This window comes from Chinchilla lanigera, unplaced genomic scaffold, assembly GCF_000276665.1.
Source record: "Chinchilla lanigera isolate Chin_1 unplaced genomic scaffold, ChiLan1.0 scaffold00041, whole genome shotgun sequence".
NCBI classification, from domain to species: domain Eukaryota; kingdom Metazoa; phylum Chordata; class Mammalia; order Rodentia; family Chinchillidae; genus Chinchilla; species Chinchilla lanigera.
In genome coordinates, this window is record NW_004955442.1 from 18874209 (window position 1) to 18896499 (window position 22291).

General features: G+C 41.4%; 1 protein-coding gene across 4 annotated transcripts in view; it reads left to right on the forward strand.

Moving 5' to 3' along the window:
- The window catches only part of Dgcr2 (DiGeorge syndrome critical region gene 2), an 81331-nt gene that overhangs the window by 16987 nt on the left and 42053 nt on the right, over positions 1–22291 (forward strand). For 2 of the 4 annotated variants that reach the window (XM_005391789.2, XM_005391790.2), the window contains exon 2: positions 14156–14278. The exons of the other annotated variants lie outside the window; for them this stretch is intronic. In XM_005391789.2, the coding sequence (XP_005391846.1) occupies positions 14156–14278 (123 nt within the window). The remainder of the gene's footprint in view (positions 1–14155; positions 14279–22291) is intronic. 4 annotated transcript variants of the gene reach the window in all.

A 22291-nucleotide genomic window follows, 5' to 3' on the forward strand; every position in this document is an offset into this window, starting at 1 on the left:
GACCTCAGAACAGAGTTTATGGCTTTATTCAGAAGACAGCTTATCAGGATACCCTATTTTGTATTTTAGTGATCGTTATTGACAGTGGTGTCTAGTTTTTTCCTTGCTAAGACAAAATACTGGACACTCAAAGGAGGAAAGATTTATTTAGCTCACAGTTTGTGGAGATTTCAGTCCGTAATTGGCTGACTCTAAGGCAGGGTGGCACATGGTAGAGGGATAACCATTCATGGTGATGGAAGACAGCAAAAGCAACAAGAGCAAAAAGGGAGAGACAAGCCTCTTTCTGCCCCTTATATCTTATCCAGCCTGCTGAGAATAGGGCAGTGCCAATACAATCAGTGAACTGATCCAGCCATCACCCACCCTTAATCCTAGCACTGAACCATGAATCAGTCACAAACTCTAAATTCAGCTACCTCCAAAAAAGCCCCATATAAAAGTGCATGAGGCTTTGAAGGGACATCTAGATGTAAACTGTAACAAGTGGTCTCTGTCCCCTCTGGTGTGCTATGGGAGCCACTGTCCTAGAGTTATGTGACTGTGGACAGGAGGCCCAGCCAGCCCCACTTTCACATAATTTTTCCTCTATCCCTGGTTTGGAGTGTGGTGCCGGACAAGTATCCTTTGGTGGAAGCACCTTTTATAGAGGAAAGATTGAAAGTCTGTATTTTTTTTTTTTTGGTACCAGGAGTCGAACTCAGGACCTTGCACTTGCCAGGCAGGCACTTGTGCCGCTGAGCTATATCCACAGCCTTGAAAGTCTGTAGAAAGAACCCTCTAGGAAGTAGCTGCTACCTCGGTCTGAGCTCGTATCTGTGTGATGGAAGCTGCACCACCTAACTGGGAAGTGATTTCCCGGGGGTGTTTGGACTCGTGGTCCTGGAGGCACCTCAGGGCATAGATGAGGTGCTCCAAGTGTGGAGGGCTTTGTCTGAGCTGTCTTAATCCACTCTGATGGAGAGTTATCTGAGTGGCTGCCAGTGGTGGGAGGAGGTTGCAAAGACCTTGTCCTCTGCATTGTCTTGTTGGACTTGGTGGTGGTTTTTTTTTTTTTGGTATCAGGAATCAAACTCAGGACCTTGTGTTTGTCCGGCAGGCACTTGTGCTGCTGAGTTGTAGCCCCAGCCCTGGACATATTTTATTTCCTTTGTGAATACAGATTCATGCTTCTGTTGGTACTCTGTCTTCCTCTTGCTTTTCATTGGCACATGCTGAGGAGAAACCAATTCCAAACAATGTAGACAGCATGCTGAATTTCACACAGTCATTTGAGACAGCTCGGTTGACATAATTTGAAACAAGGCCAGGGCTTGCACAAAGACGTTGACTATGGAAAAAGTATCTGTTACACAGAGACTCCTGAATTTGTACAGGGACAAATCTTGCAGTTCTCACATGTTGCATGGCATAGAACTGTCATAACTGACCAGAGGCCCAGGGGCCTCTGATACTCCTACACTTTCAGGGCATCTGTGAAGAAAATTATGATTTTCATAATCAAACCATGATGTCAGGAGGAGCACCAAGATGGCAGAGTGGTAAGCAACAGAAAAAGAGCATCTCTGACTGTTGCCGTCCAGACACTGGAATATAGCAACATGAGAAAGACAAGAAGGAGGGAAGTGGGTCCCCTGGACTCAAGAAGGATCTGAAACACAAATTGAGGCCCACGGACAGAGTGAAGATAGAAACTTCAATGAAGAGGAAGGAGGTAGCTGGCAGGGCTTCTCCCTGAGATGGGACTCACTGTGCGAGAGGAGTGATTCAAACCTTCAGACACACGGTGACTGCTCCAGAGGCCTCCACAGAGAGATGTGGCAGTGGATGTGAAGGACTGCATCAGCTGGGGGTGAGTGCTGAGGGCTCAGTTGTCCCATGTGAGATAGCAGTTGGCTCTAGCCATCTTGGAGAGGGGCTGGCTTCAGGCTCACTGAGATTACCCACTACCCAACCAAAAACTACTGCTGGCTTCCTGGAATAGATCAGCACTGATCAAGACTCTATCTGCACACAATGTCTACCTATGACAGCAGAGACAAACCTGGAAGTGGACTTTTTTTTCTCTCTCTCTCTTTTTTTTTGTTGTTATTGTGGTTTTTTGTTTGTTTCTCCTTCATGCTTTGATCTTGTTTTTATATGAGTGTGAACATGGTTTCTGTTCTCTTTGTGGTGGTTTTTCTGTTTTGTTCTTCTTTTTAATTTCTTCTTTCTCTGTTTCCTTCCAGTCTTCTGCACCAGTTTCCCAAAGTTAATATGATCCCTCTTTGTCCTCCAGTCTTAATTTAAATCTTTTCCTCTTCTACTTCTCTATTTTCTCCATAAGCTCTTTTAAATTTTAACCCCTGAGGGTAAAATTGACATATTAAGGACTTATATACTGTATATAATTTTCTGGTCTGTTTTAGATTTTGTTAAGTAAGTACAAATCTAGTTCATACTGTTAAAGTTGGCAAATTAATGGTTACCTTAGTTTGCCATTTTCTGGCTGTGATTTTTGCTCCTGTTATTGCTGATGGTACCATTTTAGCCAAAAGTGACATAATTGTTCTAAACAGCTATTCTTCTTGGTATTCTAAGACTGAGATTGACTGAGGGTCATAGAAAATTCTGTGGCACAGTGCCAAAGAACCAGGGGCTGGGCCAAACAGGCATCAACTTTTCATCCTCAACAAATTGAAGACATAGGATTTTGCAACAGACTCAAAACCCAAAAATCAGTTACAGCTAGAAGATACCTTGGAGAAGTAGTCATTTCCTAAGACTTCTAAATACCAACAATAAAGCAACCCACCAAAGGCAATTTACAAGCATCACCCCAGGAGTTAAACTAAGAAAAGAAAAGAAAGTGAGAAGACATTTAAACAAGGTACAACCTCAGACATCTGGTTCACCAAGGCAAACCCAGGGGGCAGTGAAGTGGCCAATCCAAAAGCCACTCCCACCTGGCCTCTCTGAAGTGGTAACAAAGCAATTGAATGAGGCTTTAGAAAAAATCAAGTCAGAAATAATTTCTCAGATAATTGCAGAGATGCTATCCACAATGAAAACCATGCTTGGTGCCTATAGCAGATACAGACAAAAAAAAAAAAAAAAATAGAGGAACTTAGAAATATTACAGAATCCATGAATGTTTAGCATAGAAGAGAAATGGAATCCATAAGGCAAATTCAAGCAGATATCCAGGAGACTAAAAATTCCACTGAAAGTATCTGCAGCAGATTAAGCCAATTTGAGGATAGGCCTCAGACATAGAAGACAGGCTTGTGGTTAGTGATCATAAAAAGAATTCTTAAAATGGCAAAGGACCATGAGAAATCAATCGAGCAGCTGCTAGATGGGGCAAAGAAGAATAACTTAAGATTGGAGTCAAGGAAAGAACATAAATGATATAAAAAAAAAACTTCACAGACATCAAGGCAGCCCCGCCAACATTTGATATTGGTTGATTTCTTGATTATAACCTTTCTCTGGGATGATATGGAATCTCAAGTGTTTTAATTTGCATCTCTTGAATGACCAGTGATGTTGAAGATATTTTCATATACTTATTTGCTGTTTGTATTTCTTTCTCTGAGAATTGTGTATTCATCAGATGCCCATTTTTGGATTGGGTCTTTACATTTGGGGGGGGTCTAATTTTTGTTTTTGAGTTCTTTATATGTTTTCAGTAGTAATCCTTTGTCTGAGGAACAGCTGGCAAACATTTTTTTCCCACATTGTGTGTTGTCTCTTCACTCTGTTGGTGGTTTCCCTTGCTGAGCAAAAGCTTTTTGATAAGATGAGGTCCCAGTTGTTGATTCTTTGTGATAGTTCCTATGTGATCAGGGTTTTATTCATAAAGCCTTTGCCTACACCAGTGTCTTTAAGAGTTTTACCTATTCTTCCAGCAGTTTTAATGTTTCTGTTTTTATATTTAGATCTTTGATGCATTTTGACTTGATAAACTCTTCAGTCTCCTTTTTCAGAGTACTGTAGTTCTCAATATAGAGGTCTTTTACTTTGTTCGTTAGTCTGATTGTTAGGTACTTCATGTTTTTGGATGGTCTAGCCCTATTTTGTTTGTTGGTGTTTTTTTTGTTGTTGTTGTTGTTTTTGTTTTTGTCTCTCTGAGAAGGGTCTTGCTATGCAGTTTAGGCAGGCCTTTAGCTCACTTTGTTGACCAAGCTGGTCTCATACTCGCAATAATCCTCCTGCAGCAGCCTCCCAAGTGCTGGGATTACAGGCATGTGCCACCATGCCTGGCACTAGCCCTATTTTGATAAGCACTGCTCTTCCGATTGTTACTTTCTTTCCTGTTATTAGTATATCTGTCTTCTTAAGCAGGCCTCAGCACAGGTTTTCTTAAAGGGTCAGATAGTAAATATTTCCATCTGTGTAGGCCACACCATTTTAGTTACATCTGTTTGACTTTGCTGTTGTGAGGGAAAGCAGCTGTTGATAATATGACTACATGGGTATGGCTATGCTTCAATAAATAAAGGTTTATGTAAAATAAAAAGTGGCCAGCCACAGATACAGTTTGTTCTTGAAATGCTGTTGGTGAGCCTGTGGCCCATGTGCTACAGTGGGCATACAGAGCCCTCTCTGGTTGGCACTTGAGCCAAGTTGCCCCAGGCCTTGAAAGTGGGCAGCTAAAATATTTTCCCCATCTAAAAATGCATGTAGAAAATTATACATCATTTACAGACAATCCTACAAGCCATCAGGAAATCTCCAAGGAAGTTTGTAGCATTGTAGCAGCTGCCAAGGAGAATTTTAGTAACAGATTTTTACAGTTCCATAAGGTGGAGACAAGCCTGTGTTTTCTTACTTCTCCAGATAAAGCCATATTTGAAAACTTGATCTTTTCTGCTTACACTGCTTAGATTTTAGAAGTTTAGAAATGAGGTTGTTGGGATTTCAAGAAAGTTCTATTTGGAAAAATAAATTCTATGACCTGAGTGTAACACTTGAGAAGATAGAGTGTGAAGGGATGACAATAGCTGAGTTGGTAGTTCTGAAAATAAATCCTTAGCCCTTGGAGCATAAAACTAATTTTGTTATCAAGGCACATAAATGTGGGTCTATTAGACCCATATTTACTCTTTGGAATATTTCTATGGGTGAATAATTTTTTTGTTTTTGAGACAGGGTCTCCTTCTGCAGTCAGACTCACCTTGAACTCACTTTGTAGCCCAGGATGGCCTTGAACTTGCAGTGATCCTCTTGCCTCAGCCTCCTAAGTGCTGGGATTACAGGTGTGCGCCACCACGCCTGGCATGCTCAGGCTTCTGTTTTGTTGAGGTTTCTCTATCATTGTTTCTTTTTTTTTTTTTGGTTTTTCTCCGGTACCGGGAACCGAACTCACGACCTTGAGCTTGCCAGGCAGGCTCTTTGCCGCTGAGCTAAATCCCCAGCCCCTCTATCATTGTTTCAATCATGGTGAAGTATTGACATCAGCAGTACCAGTTTCCTTTTCTTTGCCATGTAGGAGGCCAATGTTATATCTTTCTGAAATTTAAAGATTGTATTATGTAATTCTTTGTTTTGAAATTGTGACATTTCATTTGGAATGTTGTTCCTGTGTACATGAACTTTGTTCTGCTTTGTTCCTGTGTACAGTTCCTGTGCTGGTCAACTTGTGCTCTGTTAGGAAATGTAACATCAATTGGAAACTGGTAAACCAATTGTTGAATGTCACATTCTGATTTGGGAGGTGGGAGCAACAAGTGTATTCACATCTTTCAACTTATTACTGTATGATTGAGGACCTGATGGTTGAGTTCCTGGATAAATGTCTAAATTGAAAGCATAAGTCTTTGCATCTACAACGGCATACATTTTTATGCCATATTTTGACCATTGCTTTTCCGTAGGTCTTTTACATTTCTGAGATCATGAGAAATCTGTGCTAAGTACAGCAGAGCTATGAATACTTTCAGTTCAGCTAGTGAGGTGTCATAATAAATAGATTTTTAAATATGGGTATTGGTGCATACAGAAGGTTTTACTTGCATTTCAGCCTTTGTGTATTTCACAGCATCTTGTAGCATTTTGTCTGTTATAATTTCCAATATTGAATGGCAGTGATGGCATTCTGCCCAATACATTTCACCCCTGCCAAGGGCCTCACTATATTTTTGGACCTATATTTTTTGATTGTTCATTTGGTTGTGTGGCCATTTTGCAACATTTCGACTAGTCAAATATATACTCACATTGGTGTTTTCTTCCTCATCAAGTAGGTCTGCATTTTTTGTGCCTCTATCAGTGCATTCTTGCTCCATTCCACTGTCACAGGAACTTTGGCTTACGGGGCCAATGTCATTAGTTGCTATCATCATCATCATCAGTCATCCACTCACACCACTCTTCTGTTGTGAAAGCATATATTTTACCATAATGGATCATCTTCATCGTCCATGCATGAGTAATCTGGTGATTTACTTTTACCTCCTTCAGACCTGCAAATCTGTTTTTTTTTTTTTTTATGTGCCATTATTATGAATTGGGGTATTTCTACCAGAAAAATGAAATCTTTTTTTTAAAAAACAAATCCTGGAGTGTTGTGGCTCTGTTGGACCCTCTGTGATGCTCAGATAAGCATATGCAAAACCAGCTAACTGGAGCATAAAGTTGAGTTCAAATCCGTTTTGACACTTTTGCCTACCTTCATACTCTTTGCCATTCATCATACTAAGTGGCTAAACATACAGATTGTTTCTTGTATCACCCAGGGAAAAGAACTGAGAGACACAACCAGTTAGTATAATGCTAAAGTACAGATTTACTGTAGAAATGTCAGGGATGGGTCTAGTGGGCCCAGGCTGATACCTTGAAGGTTGAAGTGTGAAATTGCTTGCCCAATAATTTTAAGTCAATGAAAACACTTGGGATTGTTTTTCTTACTTTGTTTGGATCATCTCATGCTTGTGAGCAGCTGATATAATTCAGCTTTGAATTATATCAAATTTGATAGAAGAAACAGACTAACAGATGATCTGAGTATTGGGTGTGTAGCTCTCTAAGGAAATACGAGCCAAGGTTTGACAGATTATCAGCATGCATATAACAGCAAAGATTATATTAATTAAAGCACTCCAAATGCAAACTTTTACCTTTTAAGAAAAAGCTGTATCATTGAAAGCTCTCTTATTGTGTGTGTGTGTGTGTGTGTGTGTGTGTGTGTGTGTTCTAAGACAAAAGATGTTAACATAGGAATTGTTTTTTCTAAACTAAAACCTCAGTATCCAGGTTTAATGGCAATGTTGGCATTTTGTGATATATAAGTGGATTTTGGTTTACAGGTTGGGCACTCGATCTCTGAAAGGTTCATCATCACTGCCTTAGAGCATAAGAATAGACATATCTTTATTCCTGCTTCCTATACCACACCCCACACCTACATCTAGAGTGAGGAGGCATTCAATAAAGGTCTAAGGAATGGCTCTGCTCCAAGATCTTTCCATATTTTGCAAGTGGATAACAAGATGTCAAAACTTCTCCAATAAGGAAGGCTCTTCCCTTTCATAAGAATTGCATGCTGATTGCATAACTAGAGTGCCCAGGCTCTTCCTTTTTGATACACATGGGGAGAACAAGCTGTTCTGGAATCGGCTAAACATGTGGGTTGCTAGTTTTTGAAATGCTTTTTCTTTCAAGAGGTGTATTAAACCTCTGATTGTACTTGTAGCCTTGTATGTCAGCAGTTACAGTAGTTTTTCTTTCATGCAATTTAAAGAATTATACTGTTTTTTATACTTTTCCTTTTTCCAGTTTTTTCTTATTAGTATATTTGCAGTACATAGTCACATTCTTGAGTTGGTACAGGTACACAAAACATCTCAATTCTTCTTTTTTTAATCTCCTCCTCCCCTTCCACTCTCCATCTCTTGGTCCCTTTTCCATTTGGAAAAGAACTATCTCCATGTTTCCTATTATCTTTTATTTTTCTCTGTGTTTATATTTTGTGTTTCTCATATAAGAAAAATGATGCAACATTTAAGCTTGTATATCTGATTTATTTCACTTAGCATTGGGGTCTCAGTGTATACCCATTTTCCTACAAATGACTCAAGTTTATCTTTCATTATGGGAGAATATTACTCTATTGTGTACAAATACCACTTTTTTTTTTTTTTTTTTTTTGTCTTTTTGAGACAGGGTCTTGCTATGCAGTTCAGGCTGGCCTTGAGCTCACTTTGTACCCCAGGCTGGTCTTGAACTCATAACAATCCTCCTCTCTCAGCCTCCCAAGTGCTGGGATTACAGGCATGCTCCACCACGCCTGGCCAAATACCACATTTTTTATCCATTCATCTCCATTGACCATTGATGGACATATAGGTTGCTTCCAAGATTTAGCTAATGTGAATCATGCTGCTGTAACCATGGGTATGCATGTATCACTGTAAGGATGATTCCTAGAAGAGGAATAGCTAGGTTGAATGGCATTTTTGTTTTGAATTTTTTGAGGAATTTCCATACTGATTTCTGTAGTGGTTGTATCAGTTTACACTCCTGCTAAGAATGAAGAAGAGTTCCTTTCCCCCTGCAGCTCTGCCAGCATTTGTTATTTGATTTCTTGATAATATCCATTCTTTTTGCAGTATGACAGAATTCACTGTTGTTTTAATTTGGATTTCTCTAATGGCCAGAGGTGTTGGACATTTTTTAATGTATTTATTGGCTACTTGTACTTCTTCTGAGAAGTATATATTCACTTCATGCATCACCCCATTTATCAGTTTTTTACATTAAAACTTTTTTTGCTTTTATTTTTTAAATTTAATTTTGAGACAGGTTTTTTTTTGCGGAGAGTTGAGAGAGGGTCTCGCTGTGTAGTTCAGGCTGCTCTTGGGTTCACTGTATAGCCCAGGATGGCCTCATATTCACAGTGATCCTCCTGCCTCAGCTTTCCAAATTCTGAGATTATAGGGATATTTCACCACTCCTGGAAATTTTTTGTTTTTTTGAGACAGGGTCTCCAGGATGACCTTGAACACACTGTGTACCCCAGCCTGACTTGCAACTCGCCTTTCACCTAGGCCTCTAGAGTGCTGGGAGTGCTGAGATTTTAGATGTGTACAACCACACTTGACTTCCTTTCTCTTTGTTGTTCCTTGCTATTTGTAGTCACTCAGCTTTCTTTTGGTAGGGGTTAATATAAGTACTGTGGTTTAAATGTGTTCCTTGGACTCATGTGTTGGAAATTTACTCCCCAGTGCATAGGGTTGCAGGGTGGTCCATTCAAGAGAAGATTAGGACATGAGGGCATTAATGGATTAAGGAAGTAATTGCAGGAATATGTTAATGATCAAAGGAGCCAGTTTTAAAGGGGGGGGGGGTTGACACCTTTTTCTTTCTCTCACAGCATGATACCTCTGCCATGTTATTACACAACCTGAGGTCCATCACCAGAGGCAGACCCTTGATCTTGGACTTCTCAGCCTCTAGCACAGTGAGGCAGATAAACTTCTATTATTTGTAATTTATGTAGACTGTGGTATTCTGTTACAGTAGCAGGAGATGGACTAAGACAGTATGGTATATGCTTTTACATTCCTTCATTTTCACCTGTGTATATCCTTACATACAATGTTTCTTTTAGGCAATATATTTTCTCCTTTACTTGTTATTGGGGTTATATCCAATAACAGATCATAACTTGAAAATACCATAAGATGAAAATACATTTAATACACCTAACCTGCCAAATGGTATAGTTTAGCAACACAGCACACTCTAAAGTATTGGTGTTTTGTGGTTTTTTTTTTTTTTTGTCTTGTCTTTTTGAGACAGGGTCTCACTGTGCAGTTCAGGCTGGCATTGAGCTCACTTTATAGCCCACACTGGTCTCAAACTTGTACCAATCCTCCTGCTTCAGCCTCCCAAGTGCTGGGATTACAGGTGTATGCCACCGTGTTTGACAAGTATTGGTTGTTTATCCTGTAATTATATGATATACCACAGGTCTAGCGCAGAAGATAAAAATTCAGAATTTTATATGTAGTTTTACTAACTGTGAATTGCTTTTGTACCTTTGTAAACTCAAAAAACCTGGGCTGAATTATTGTAAGTTAGGGACTATCTATATATAGTTGGACCTTGCTTCTTTACATATGGGACAAATTATACTTTTTAATTGAGGTGTTCAGATCACTCCATATGTTTATCATGTAGGTGACTTTAAAATCTACCATGTTGTTGTTTTCTTTCTTTTTGTGAGACAGGTCTCAGTAGGTTGACCAGGTTGGTCTTGAACTCCTAGACTCAAGTGATCTTCACTTCTCTGCATCCTGAGTAGCTAGGATTACAGGTGTGCACCTGATTATTTTATTTTTTTGCAGTAGTTCTGGGGTTGAACCCAGGGTCTTCACACTGAGCTACATCTCCAGTCCTTTTTTGCGGGCAGGGGGGTTCTTTTTGAGACAGGGTCTCACTATGCAGTTCAGGCTGGCCTTGAGCTCACTTTGCAGCCCAGGCTGGTCTCGAACTCGCAATGATCCTCCTGCCTCAGCTTCCTGAGTGCTGGGATTGTAGGCGTGCACCACCATGCCCAGCCCCAGTCCTTTTTTATTTTATTTTTTTCTTTTTTATTTCGAGCCAGGGTCTTGCTAAGTTGCCCAGGCAGGACTGGAATTTGGGATCCTCCTGCCTTGGCCTCCCACGTGCTGGGACTACAGGTGTGCGCTGGTTGCTGTAAGTTTTACTGTGGTATATGGTGGTATTCACCTTTAACTTAATACAGTCTACCTGCAAGTGACAGACTAGTTTATCTGTCTATCTATCTATCTATCTATCTATCTATCATCTGTCTATCTATTTATCTATCCATCTATCTACCCACCCTTAAAGGAGTATGATTGTTTCTGTCTCCCCAGCTTTTTTGTGCTGTGGCCTTCTAGCTTGTATAACTTCTAATGAGAAACTTGCCATCATCCTTGTTTTTCTGTGCATATAACTTTACTTGCTGCCTGCCTTTTAAGATTTCTCTCAACTCCCCCTGCTCCCTGCAGTGCTGTGGGTTGAACCACGGCCTTGAGTGTGCTAGACAAGGGCTCTACCACTAAGCTGCAACACCAGCCCTCTTACAGATTTTATTTTGAGACAAGGTCTTGCAGTATTCCCCAGGTTGGCCTTGAACTTGTGATCCATCAATTTTACCTTCCTGAGTAGCTGAGTCAAGATTTTTCTTTTTATAGCTAGTTTTAAGGAACTTGATTCCAATATAATCTGGAGTTGTTTTATTTCTGATGCTTAGGGCTCATTGAGCTCCTTGGCTTTGTAGGTTTTTTCTAGTTTTCATCAAATTGGCAAGATTTTGTTTTAAAATATTCTGTCTGTTCCCCTCTCCAGTTGCATTGTTAGGGGTCATAAAGTTGTCCAATGCATTAGTGGTGCTTTGTGCACTCTTTCCAGTCCTTTTACGTTCTGTGTTTGAATTTGGGAAGTTTCTATTGTTACATCTTCCAGTCACTAATTTTTTCTTGTACGAAATGAAATCTGTGAGTGGTGTTTTCATCTCAGGCAGTCTTCATCTCTACGTAGGTTTGTTTCTTTTTCTATCTTCACATCTCTGCTTAGTGTTTGATTTTTCCTTTAGCTTCTTGAGCATTTACAATATAGTTGTAACAACGTTTAATATCTATCCTATCATTTGTGCCATTTCTGGTCAATTCTGTTTGATTTTTTTCCTCATTAATTTTTAATCTCTGCTTCTGTTCTCCTCCCTTTCTCAGGCTTTTTAGCCAAGCATTTAATCCAGTCCCTGTAACTCCCTTCCTAGCCAAATGAATTTATAAAATAGAAGGTATTTTGACTATTCAGTCAAGGTTTTATATAAATACATATATACAGAAAATTGAACACCTCCACTCAGCCCAGTGTTCTTTTAGGTTCTGTTGACTTCATTTCTCATAGCATTAGAAGTGGTAGAGGAAAGGAACATGGAAGTAACAGTTCTGTGGCTTTTGCTCCCTTGTCCATCTGTCTTAGACTGGAGGACCCTGCAAGGAGAGGAGCATGACACTGGGGCTGTGCCTTCCACCTGACTCTGCTCACAGGGCACTCTTCCACACAAGGCTCACGTTATCTTGGGAGTTGGCTCTTAGTGGGGTTGGTGTTTGAGGGTGTGGGGCTCAGCTGCAGGTTGTGCTTCCTACTTGCTTAGATTTTTTTTTTTTGGTACTGGGAATTGAACTCAGGACCTTGCACTTGCCAAGCAGGTGCTTGTGCCACTGAGCTATATCCCCAGCCCTTCCTACTTGCTTAGGTGAGTAAAATTTCTTTGGTAAGTTAATGTTTGGACTTAATTATTTAGAGTAGTGATAAGATAGGACTGAGCTGCAAAAATAGTTCTCTTTCCCCCCCAGTTTAAGTGGAATGATTCTAGAAGGAGAACAGGTAAAGGAGCAAACACAGCAGCATGCTGTGGTTGGTTTTTGCTTCTTTCTGTCATCAAGCTGCTGTACTGGGCTTATTCTTCACACCGTGTACATTGGTTCTGAGGTTACCCCTTTACTAGAGGGCACCTTGGGTCAGGAGTCTGTAGACTGGTTTTTTTTTTTTCTTTTTCCGGTACCGGTAATCAAACTCACGACCTTGCGCTTGCCGGGCAAGCGCTGTGCCGCTGAGCTAAATCCCCAGCCCCCAGACTGATTTTTTTGGTACCAGCTGTCAAACTCGGGACCTTGTGCTTGCCAGCAAGGTGCTGTTCCACTGAACTATATACCCGGGCTCTGCAGACTGTTTCTTAAAGAGCTAGAGAGTAGCTATTATTTAGGGAGGTCATACAGCTTCTCTTGCAGTCAGCACTGCTCTTGTTTTTTTGTTTTATTGTTTGTTGGTTGGTTGGTTGGTCTTTTTGGGACAGGGTTTTGCTATGCAGTTCAGGCTGGCCTTGAGCTCACTTTGTAACCCAGGCTGGCCTCAAACTTGCAACGATCCTCCTACCTCAGCCTCCCGAGTGCTGGGATTATAGGCGTGCACCACCACTCCCTGCTGAAAGCAGAGGAGATTTTTGTTACTTTTGTGGTACTGGGGATCAAACCCAGGGCCTTATGAATGCTGGGCAAGCACTCAACCACTGAGCCACACCCCAATCCCATAACACTGCTCTTGTAGTTTGAAAACATCCACAGGCAATACATTTTTCCATAAAACTGATACTGTGTTTAAGAGCTGGGGATGTAGCTCAGCGGTAGAGCCCATGCTTAGCATGTGGGAGGCCCTACGTTCCATCCCCAGCACTGCAAAAAAGAAAAAAAGTTGGAAAGGGCAAGATTTGGCTCATGAGCTGTAGCTTACTGACTCCTACTCAGTTCAAGCCTGTGCTTTCCTGAATATTTAATACTTTCCTCCCATCCCTGTATTGTAATTGCTCCTCAGAAACTGTGTCTTTCTTTCACTGTTTTGGCATGCTATTTGAGCCACTGCAGTGGTAGTTGTCTCCATTTGCTTTCAGAAACCTCTGTTTATGTATACGTCTGTCTCGTTGATCCAGAATCCCTAAAGAGGTGAGCAGTATGTCTTTTCTCTCATCTCTGTCTCCTCAGTAGTCTGGTGCAGAGCTGTGTCATGTGTTAGCTTTACATCACTATAGTGAAATATCTGTCTAAGACTACTTAAGAGATAAAGAGAAGTTTATTTTGTCTCATGGTTCTGGAAGTGCAAGTTCAAGATCAGGTTTTCTGACTGATTTGAATCTTTGGAGAGGCTATCATGTCATGGTGGTCAGTGTGTGCTCATATCATGAGCCAGGAGGCTCGGAGGAGGAGCTGGTGAGGCCCACAGTCTCTTTTGAGGGTATGCCCCAGGGACCTGAGGACCTTCCCCCAAGCCCCTGTCTCCAAATGGTACAGTACTTCCTGGTAATGTCACCCTGGGGATGGAGCCTTCAGATTCAATATCCAAATGATAGCAAGAACCAAACTCAAGAGTGTATGTTTGAACTGATACAGAATTGGAGTGAGTATTGCTCTGTCTGTCCACTGGTGCAGTACTGTAACAGTTCCTGGTTGCTCCTTTGGGAGTGTGTTTCCTAGACCTTTTGTAAGAGGCAGGCTGTGTATAGTTGTCTTGTCTTTGAGCTCATTGGTGGCAGGGCCTCAGCACTCCAGTTCTCTGCTCTTGCTGCTGCTCCCTCAACGAATTCTTGCCTTTGCTTCCATAGAGCTGCGGTGTAACCCTGGGCAGTTTGCCTGTCGCAGTGGTGCCATCCAGTGCATCCCCCTCTCTTGGCACTGTGACGGCTGGCCGACTTGTGCGGATGAGAGCGACGAAGCCGACTGTCCAGGTGAGTGAGTGTGTTGAGAAGGTGGATGCCTATAGCTCACCTCCTTGTCGTGGTTGGGAAAGCATGCCTCCCATGAGGGGTGGAGAGATGTAGTCTGGTGATTTCTGCTGTCTCCACACATTTGAAAGATAGCGTGATCTGACTTCTAGCCTGCCTTTCTTTCTTTGTCCTTAAAAACAAAATAAAATAGAAAAAACAATGAAAAAAACCCCAGGTGCTTAGCCGAGTATGGTATGGTGATGCACACCGCTCTGGGAGGCTGAAGCAGGAGGATTACAAACTTGCATCTAGCTTGGGCAATTTAGTGACCTACTGTGTCTCAAAATAAGTAAGGGCTGGGAATGCAGCTCAGTGCAAAGGCTTTGAGTTCAGTTCCAGTACTGGGAGAAAAAAGAAGGTGCCTGACATTGACAGAACCCAGAATTTTAGAGATGGCAGGGCAGGAGTTATGAGGAGGCAAGTGAAGTGCTGCTGACCCTGGACTTGTGTGGTCCTGAGAGAGAGACCCCTGAGCGAGGGCTCTCACCACTTCTCTGGTCTTACCTCCTTGTGGCTCTGGATGTAAGTGCATTTCAAGACTTGGTCAGAGTCCTGACAAGTGTTACTTTGCATCATTTACCCATCTTGCCCCTCACTGGCTGTTAACCTGGCACTCAGGATTTTCTTATGATGTGTAGGTGCCTGAAGATGTATGGAGAGGACACAGAAAGTCTTAAGTCTGCCTGGTTTTTTTCTAGCACCCTTGAAGAGTATAAGGCACCCCATGAGGAACAGTGGTCACTCAGTCAGCTGTTCTCAGCTCTGGCTGAGTGGAAGGAATAGCATCTCATGTATACATGTGGATGTATGGGGGCTGGGGATTTAGCTCAGTGGCACAACGCCTGCCTGGCAAGCGCAAGGTCATGAGTTCAGTTCCCAGTACTGGAGAAAAACCAAAAAAAACGTGGATGTATGGACACATGTGAGATTGAGTGGTCCTGACAAAGCTTCTAAAAGGAAAGTATGTTTTACGTCATCTCCACAACCACAGGCCCAAACTCTTTGGCTTGGTATTCAAATTACTTCACTAGTTGAGCATGGTGTGGTATAGGCCTATAATTTCAGCTACTTAGGAGGCTGAGGCTGGAGGATCTTGACCCAACCCTGGGCAACATAGTAAGCCCCTATCTCTCTTTTTTTTTTTTTTTTTTTTTCCCCTCCGGTACAGGGAACCGAACTCATGACCTTGCGCTTGCCAGGCAGGCGCTTTTGCCGCTGAGCTAAATCCCCAGCCCCGCCCCTATCTCAAAAAATCAGAAGGGCTGGGGATGTAGCTGAGTGTGAAGGCTCTGAGTTCAAGCCCTAGTAGTGCAAAATAGAAACAAAAATAAATTCCTGTGGTGTCTGGCATAATTTTTTGCCAGCCTGATTTTATTGTATTTTCCCTTGAGTGGCTCAGCTGAAATGTTTACTTGGCAGTCTCCATTAATTTCCTAGCTTTGTGGTTGCTTTTTTTCTATTTTTCTGGAATTTCCTTGTTCTGTTACTGTTTGGACAGACCCTGCCGTCTTGTAAAGCTTGGTTCAGATGGGTGTCTTTCCCTCTGCTAGCACCTGATCTGTTCTTTTTGTGTGTGTGTGGTGCTGGGGGTTGCTAGGCAAGTGCTCTACAGCTGAGCTATATCTCCCACCCTGTTCTTCTCTTACATCATCTAGAACTACTGGTAATTCTCACATTCCTGGGGCCTGTGCTTGATCTCTCTCCCTACAGACCATGAGCTCCCCAGTGCAGGAGACCTTTCCCCTTCCTCAGTGGGACCTGGCCTCTGACATGAAAGGTGTGCTGTAATTCCTAGAGGCCAAGTGTTGAAGGGAAATAGATTCATTCTAACCAGAAGCTTCAGGGAGGGCATCCAGCAGAAAGTGACAGTTACGTGTAGCACAGTTGTTTTTACCAGATTCCAAAGAAAGAAGCAGGGGCAGGTGTAGCAGCTAATGGGGAGGTTGAGGCAGGAGGGGCACTCAAGCCCAGGAATTTAAGGTCAACCTGGGCAGCATAGTAAGTCCTGTCTCAAAAAAAAAAAAAAAAAACCAGAAAAGAAAAGAAAGAGAGGGAGAAAGGAAAGGATTATATTGAATGCAGTTTAAAGGGAATTGCTCTTGATCATCCCTTGAGCCTTTCTTCCTTCATAGGATCATACATATCTGGTATAGAAGTGTTGACCTTTCCAAAGGGAAATTTGAATGGTGGAAGCCTCATTAGAAACCTCTGGGACCAGCCTGTATCTGCAACCCACCTGGTTGTTCTTTGGGCCAAAGTCCAGAGAGAGTGCACAGTTGACAGCCCTTGAACCACAGGTGCTCTGTGGTTGGTTATCCTGGTCAGGACCATGTTGTTGTGAGTGGAAATCTTTTCTGGGCCATTCACAATGAGAACTAATATCCAGCGTCTTGGAGAATTTTCTGAAGAATAAACTAAAGACTTTCAAATGGGAACACAGCATTTTTTCTGTTCTCTAAGTGGCATTTAGCCTCCAGTTTTAGGTTGTGGCTAATGTCTGTTACAGATACTGCTGTGGACACTGAGACACTGAGCCACACTTGTGTTTGTCCTCTTTTCCATGCACCATGGACTTGTTGAATGGTAGGACTAGCTCTGATTTCTCCTTCAGACCACTTGGCTTGGCAGAGAGGAAGCCTCAGCTCTTTACTTGAGTTGGGCGTGAAGTTATATAGATTGCTGCATTTTTCCTCCGGATAGAAAAATGAAATGTATCATATGGCAGCGCAGAGTTTTGAATTGGTAGTCTGCTCCAGTATTCAAGAATTGAAGGCATAAACCTAGGACCAGGATGTGCAGACTCATTGAAGATGACAGGGTCTGGTGTGGTGCAGGAGAGCTGAGAAGGCCATGACTATGTCAGGTCTTAGCTGGCTTCCCCTTGTCTTGCGTCTCTGAACTTGTGTGTAGCAGATTGATTTCTCATGGTTCTTCATGCTGGTATTCTGAAAATTTTAAAGTTACAGAAATATACAAAGAGTAATATAATGCTTACTTTCCCATTTCCCTGAATTAATAACTGCTGAAATCTTTTTCTAGTTTTTTTTTTGTTTTTTTGGGTTTTTTTGAGACAGGGTCTTACTTTGTAGTCCAGGCTGATTTAAAATTTACCACATAGTCCAGGCTGGCCTGGAACTCAGGGCAATCCCGCTGAGTACTGGGATTACAGAAGTGCACCACCGTGCCTGTTAGGTTTTTTTAGTATATTTAATTTTTTTTTAAAAATCGTGTTATGGATTTGAAGTCAAGACCTCAAAAACACTTTTCTGCCCCACTGAAAAAGTAGAAAGTTCTTGTGTGGAAGGTAGGCCATTTCCACTCTAAAAACTATGGCTTTCCTTATATGGGGAGAGTTTAACCTCCTGGAAGGACCTTGCTAGCCTCAATCAAGTTGATTTTGATTATAGGCTCCTGGACTTTTGTTTTGTTTGTTTCGGTTTTGTTGTTGTTGTTGTTGTTGTTTTGGTTTTTTTCCGGTACCGAGAATCAAACTCATGACCTTGCACTTGCCAGGCAGGTGCTGTGCCACTGAGCTAAATCCCCAGCCCTTTGTTGTTTTTGAAATAGGGTCTCACCCTGTAGTAGTGCAAGCTGGCCTTGAACTCACGGTGATCCTTGTGCCACAGCCTCCCAAGTTCTGGGATTACAGGCATGTGCCACCACACCCTTGTCCAGGACTGCTTGAGTGACCACATGAGGTTATTTTACTGCCCTGCTAAAAGTGTATAAAGATATAAAACCACAGGGACAAAGAAAATGAGAGAAGACAAATAATTTCAGTAACAGGAGATAAACCGCTTCAATATGTCTTCGGAAAGTGGGAAATGAGTGTTGTGCTAGATAAAGTTGGGGCATTCAATATCTCCCCATTCCCTTCCAGGGTCTTCCCTGCTGTGAGAGGCCAGAAGGCTAGAGCCATAGCACTTAGGCCCCAGCTAGTGGGCTTATTGATATCTCTTGGCCTATGAGATGCAGCTCAGAAAATGTGGAAAGGGAAAAGGAGATAGAAAGCTTTTTTCCCCTTGGCAGTGATGTGGGGACACAGGCTTAGATTAATATAGGGGAAAATGTAACTCCCAACCTGCTAGATGTCAGATATGTCGTGTTCATGTCCCCCCACATTGAAGAATGAATTCTTTTTTATTTTAAAGGAAAAGAAACAAGCTGGGTGTGGTGGCGCACGCCTGTAATCCCAGTACTTGGGAGGCTGAGGCAGGAGGATCGTTTGCGAGTTCGAGGCCAGCCTGGGTTACTAAGTGAGCTCAAGGTCAGCCTGAACTGCAGAGCGAGACCCTGTCTCAAAAAGACAAAACAAAAACAAAAAAAACAAAAAGAAACAAAAAACCATAAAAACAAAAAAACAGAATTCCAAAACAATATGATAGAAGAGTAATAATGCTCAACACACTGTGTATTGTTATCTTCAAATCAGAGTACAGGATATCAGCACTTAATTGTCCAAACAATATTAGCACAAACCTATCCCTTCAGTGAACTGAGAGAAATGAGCAGCGCAGCTACCTTAACTTTCATATATACTTCCATATACATATATTTTTTCCTTTTGTTTTCCCTTCTTTTTTCCCCTTTCCCTAAACCAGTTTCTCTTTCCTTTGAAGTTTCTTCCTGTTTTACAGTATCTACTGTACATTTTGGATCACATTTACTCTTTCAGCTTCTCACACAGGGAGACAATACGATGTTTACACATTTTGCGTCTGGTTTATTTCACTTATGAGTATGGTCTCCAGTTGTATCCATTTACCTAAAAAAGTCTCCAGTTTATTCCTCTTTATGGCTGAGTAATACTTCATGATATAAAAAGACCACATCTTTTTTACCCATTCCTCGGTTGATGGGCATGTGGGTTGTTTTCCAAGATCTAGCTATTATAAATTGTGCTGCTCTAAAAATGGGTGTACATATATCTCTGTGGTACGATGTTTTTAATTCTCGAAGAATGAATTCTAAGGAGCAGAGGAGGTTAAAAGTAGGAAAAATTTATTTCAAGATAGCTCCTGAGAGACAGGAAGGGACCTGGAAGTGGGATGCCATGGAGCCCACTTCTCTGAGAATGTTTTGTTGTTATTTTTCTGAAAATGTTTTATAGAGCAAAATCATGAGGTGGGTACAATATGGGTCAAACGATGATCAACCAATAAGATTATAAGTATAGCCACTTAGGTAATATTGATCCAGTAGGGAAGCAGGTCACATAGCAAGGGTACATGGAAAGAACAAAGGTATGTTTAGGAAGGAATGAGTCCTGAGATTTTGGTCACCCACCTGGGTGATTGACATCTGTCATCTGATGGACCAGATGATATCAGTTACTGATAATGTCACTTTAGTGTTTATCCCTCAGGGAGGCATGTAGGCCTGGTCATTTCATCTTTATCTTAGGATCTGGCCATTGACAGTTGTGCCTCTAGCCACAATTGTAATGTGTTCTCATCTTCTGCTGTAACTCCCTCGAGGGCCTGGCCCTGTCTAACTGCCTAAATATTTCTACTTAACTTAGCTGTCTGTGAGATCAGGGTAAGTTTTTGCAGTGGCATCCACATTCTCCCACTGGTCAGTTGTCTCAGGGCTGCTGAACAGCTGTGATATCAGCAGCAGTTTTCTGCTGTTTCCTAACCTATCGATGGGAATAGTAGCTTCCTTACCTCTGACTACCAACTATGGGGGTGCTGTGGAAGGTTAGAGGTGGCCAACTATAGTCCACCTGTTTTGAAAGCATCTAATTCCTTGTAGTAAAGCCCTTTGTGTCTGAAATGCCCAGTAGCATGGTTTCTGTTTTTCTGATACAAATAAAGAATTAAGATGTATAAATTTGTTGTTTGATGCTGAGGGTAGACCCAGGGGTAATCTACCACTGAACTGTATCCACATCCCCATTCTTGCAGGACTTCAAGCATGCTGAGCCTAGCTCTACCACTGTGCTTCAGCCATGCCCCCCAGCCTAATTTGTGTGTGTGTGTGTGTGTGTGTGTGTGTGTATGTATGTTTTGGACTGAAGACCTTGTGCATGATACGCACTTGCTATATTCCTTAGTTACAACCCCAGCCACTAGCCTAAAGTTTTAACGGAAAAAAATTTACTACCTTATTGGGACATTGAAGAAAACTAAAATAAAGAGAGGAATGTTCTTGGCTGGAATGACTCAGTGTGCTGAAGCTTCTTTAAAAATATTGATCTGTGAATTTAGTGCATCTCCAGTCTATACCCCCAAATGGTTTTATGGGAAACGAGTCAAAGAGATTCCAAAATGTTGGGAAGAATAAAGTCCTAATGTTTTTGGCACTTTGAAAAATGAGTAGAAAGCACTTGCCTTCCCAGGTTCAAGGCTGACTTTAAAGTTGGCTTGGAGACAGCCACTTGGCCCATGAAAAGAGCTATCAGAAAGAGACCCTGGATAGATGAGAGGTAGAATTAGATGTTGCTGGGCATAGGACAGATTCTGTACACACAGATGATGAATAAAATTGGATTCCTAACTCACAATGTATAGAAAAAAGCAGTTTTCATGTAAACTGAAGAAACATTTTCAAAAGACAAAATAAAAGATTATGACTTTGAAAGGGCAGTACAGTTTTTTTTTAAAAAGTAAACAAATGTATTTCTAAAATGAAAACCAATTTTACTAGATTAAAATTAAGGTCTCTCGTTTATCAAAGTAAAGAATGGGAAAAGACCAGTCACAGAGAGGGAGAAGATATTTGTAATGTTCACTGTGTTTAACAAGTTATAATCCAGCACATATAAAGAACTTTTAAAAGACAGAACATAGAAATAGGCATTTCTTAGAGAAATTAATAAAAAGGGTGATTAGATGTAAAAAATGAAACTCAACTTCATTAATATTCTTTTTTTAAAAAAATTTGAAACAAGGTCTCGCTGTGTAACCTGAACTCTTGCCTCAGCCCCTGCAGTGCTGGGATTACAGCACTAGGATGTCTGGTGCTGAATACCTCGATGCCTGGCTTTCATCAGTATTCTAAGACTATAGAGTAAAATACCATTTTATAGATGCTTAGATTGGCAAAAATTAAGGTATCTGTCAAAGGCAAGCGTTGGAGAGGTTGTGAATGGCTTACAAATCTTTGTGCCGGGGAGGAGGATAAGTGGATATACTGACTTTGGAAAGCAGTTATCTTGCAAAACTGAACATTCTTATATTCTGTGATTCAGGATTCTTACCCAGAAAAAGTGGAGAGATTATTATAGCATTGTTTGTACTAACAAGTGTCTTGGAAACAATCCACATGTCTGGTTTCACATGGATGGAATATTGTGCACTAATGACAGAATGAATGCTAGGTTTGTGCAGCAACGTGGATGTTTCTTCAAATCAGAATGTCAGGTGACAGAGGAAATTGTAGAAACCACAGACACCACAGTAATAAGGAAAATCTATCATTCTGTTACTTAACAGAAAAAAATAAAGCGCAACAATGATACATGAAGTTCTGGCTCCTAATTCTTCCCTGGTGGGGAAATAGAAGACTGAGTCTGGGAGAAGAAAACATGCAAGTTTAAAGCTACAGATAATGTTTAAGTTCCTAAATAGGCTGGGGGGGGGTCACAATTGTACTTTATTATAAGGCTTATATTTTACATATCTGTTTCCTACATTCTTTAGAATGTTTGAGGTAATTTACTTTTATTTTTCTTTCTCCTGCTGTCTCTACTTCCCTTCCCCTTCTTCCTTCTTCTCTCCCCTCTCCTCTTCTCTTCATCAGACCCAACAGTAATCTACCATTGAACTCCATTTTAAATAATTTTTTTGTTTTTTTGAGACAGGACCACTTTGTAGTTCAGGCTGGCCTTGAACTCACTATGTAGCCTAGGGTGGCCTTGAACTCAGCAGTCCTCTTGCCTCAGTCTGCTTAGTGCTGTGTGCTAGCATACCCAGTTTGGTAGTACCCAGTATTTAAAACATGCCCATTTTAAATACTTTTTGAGGTAGTAAT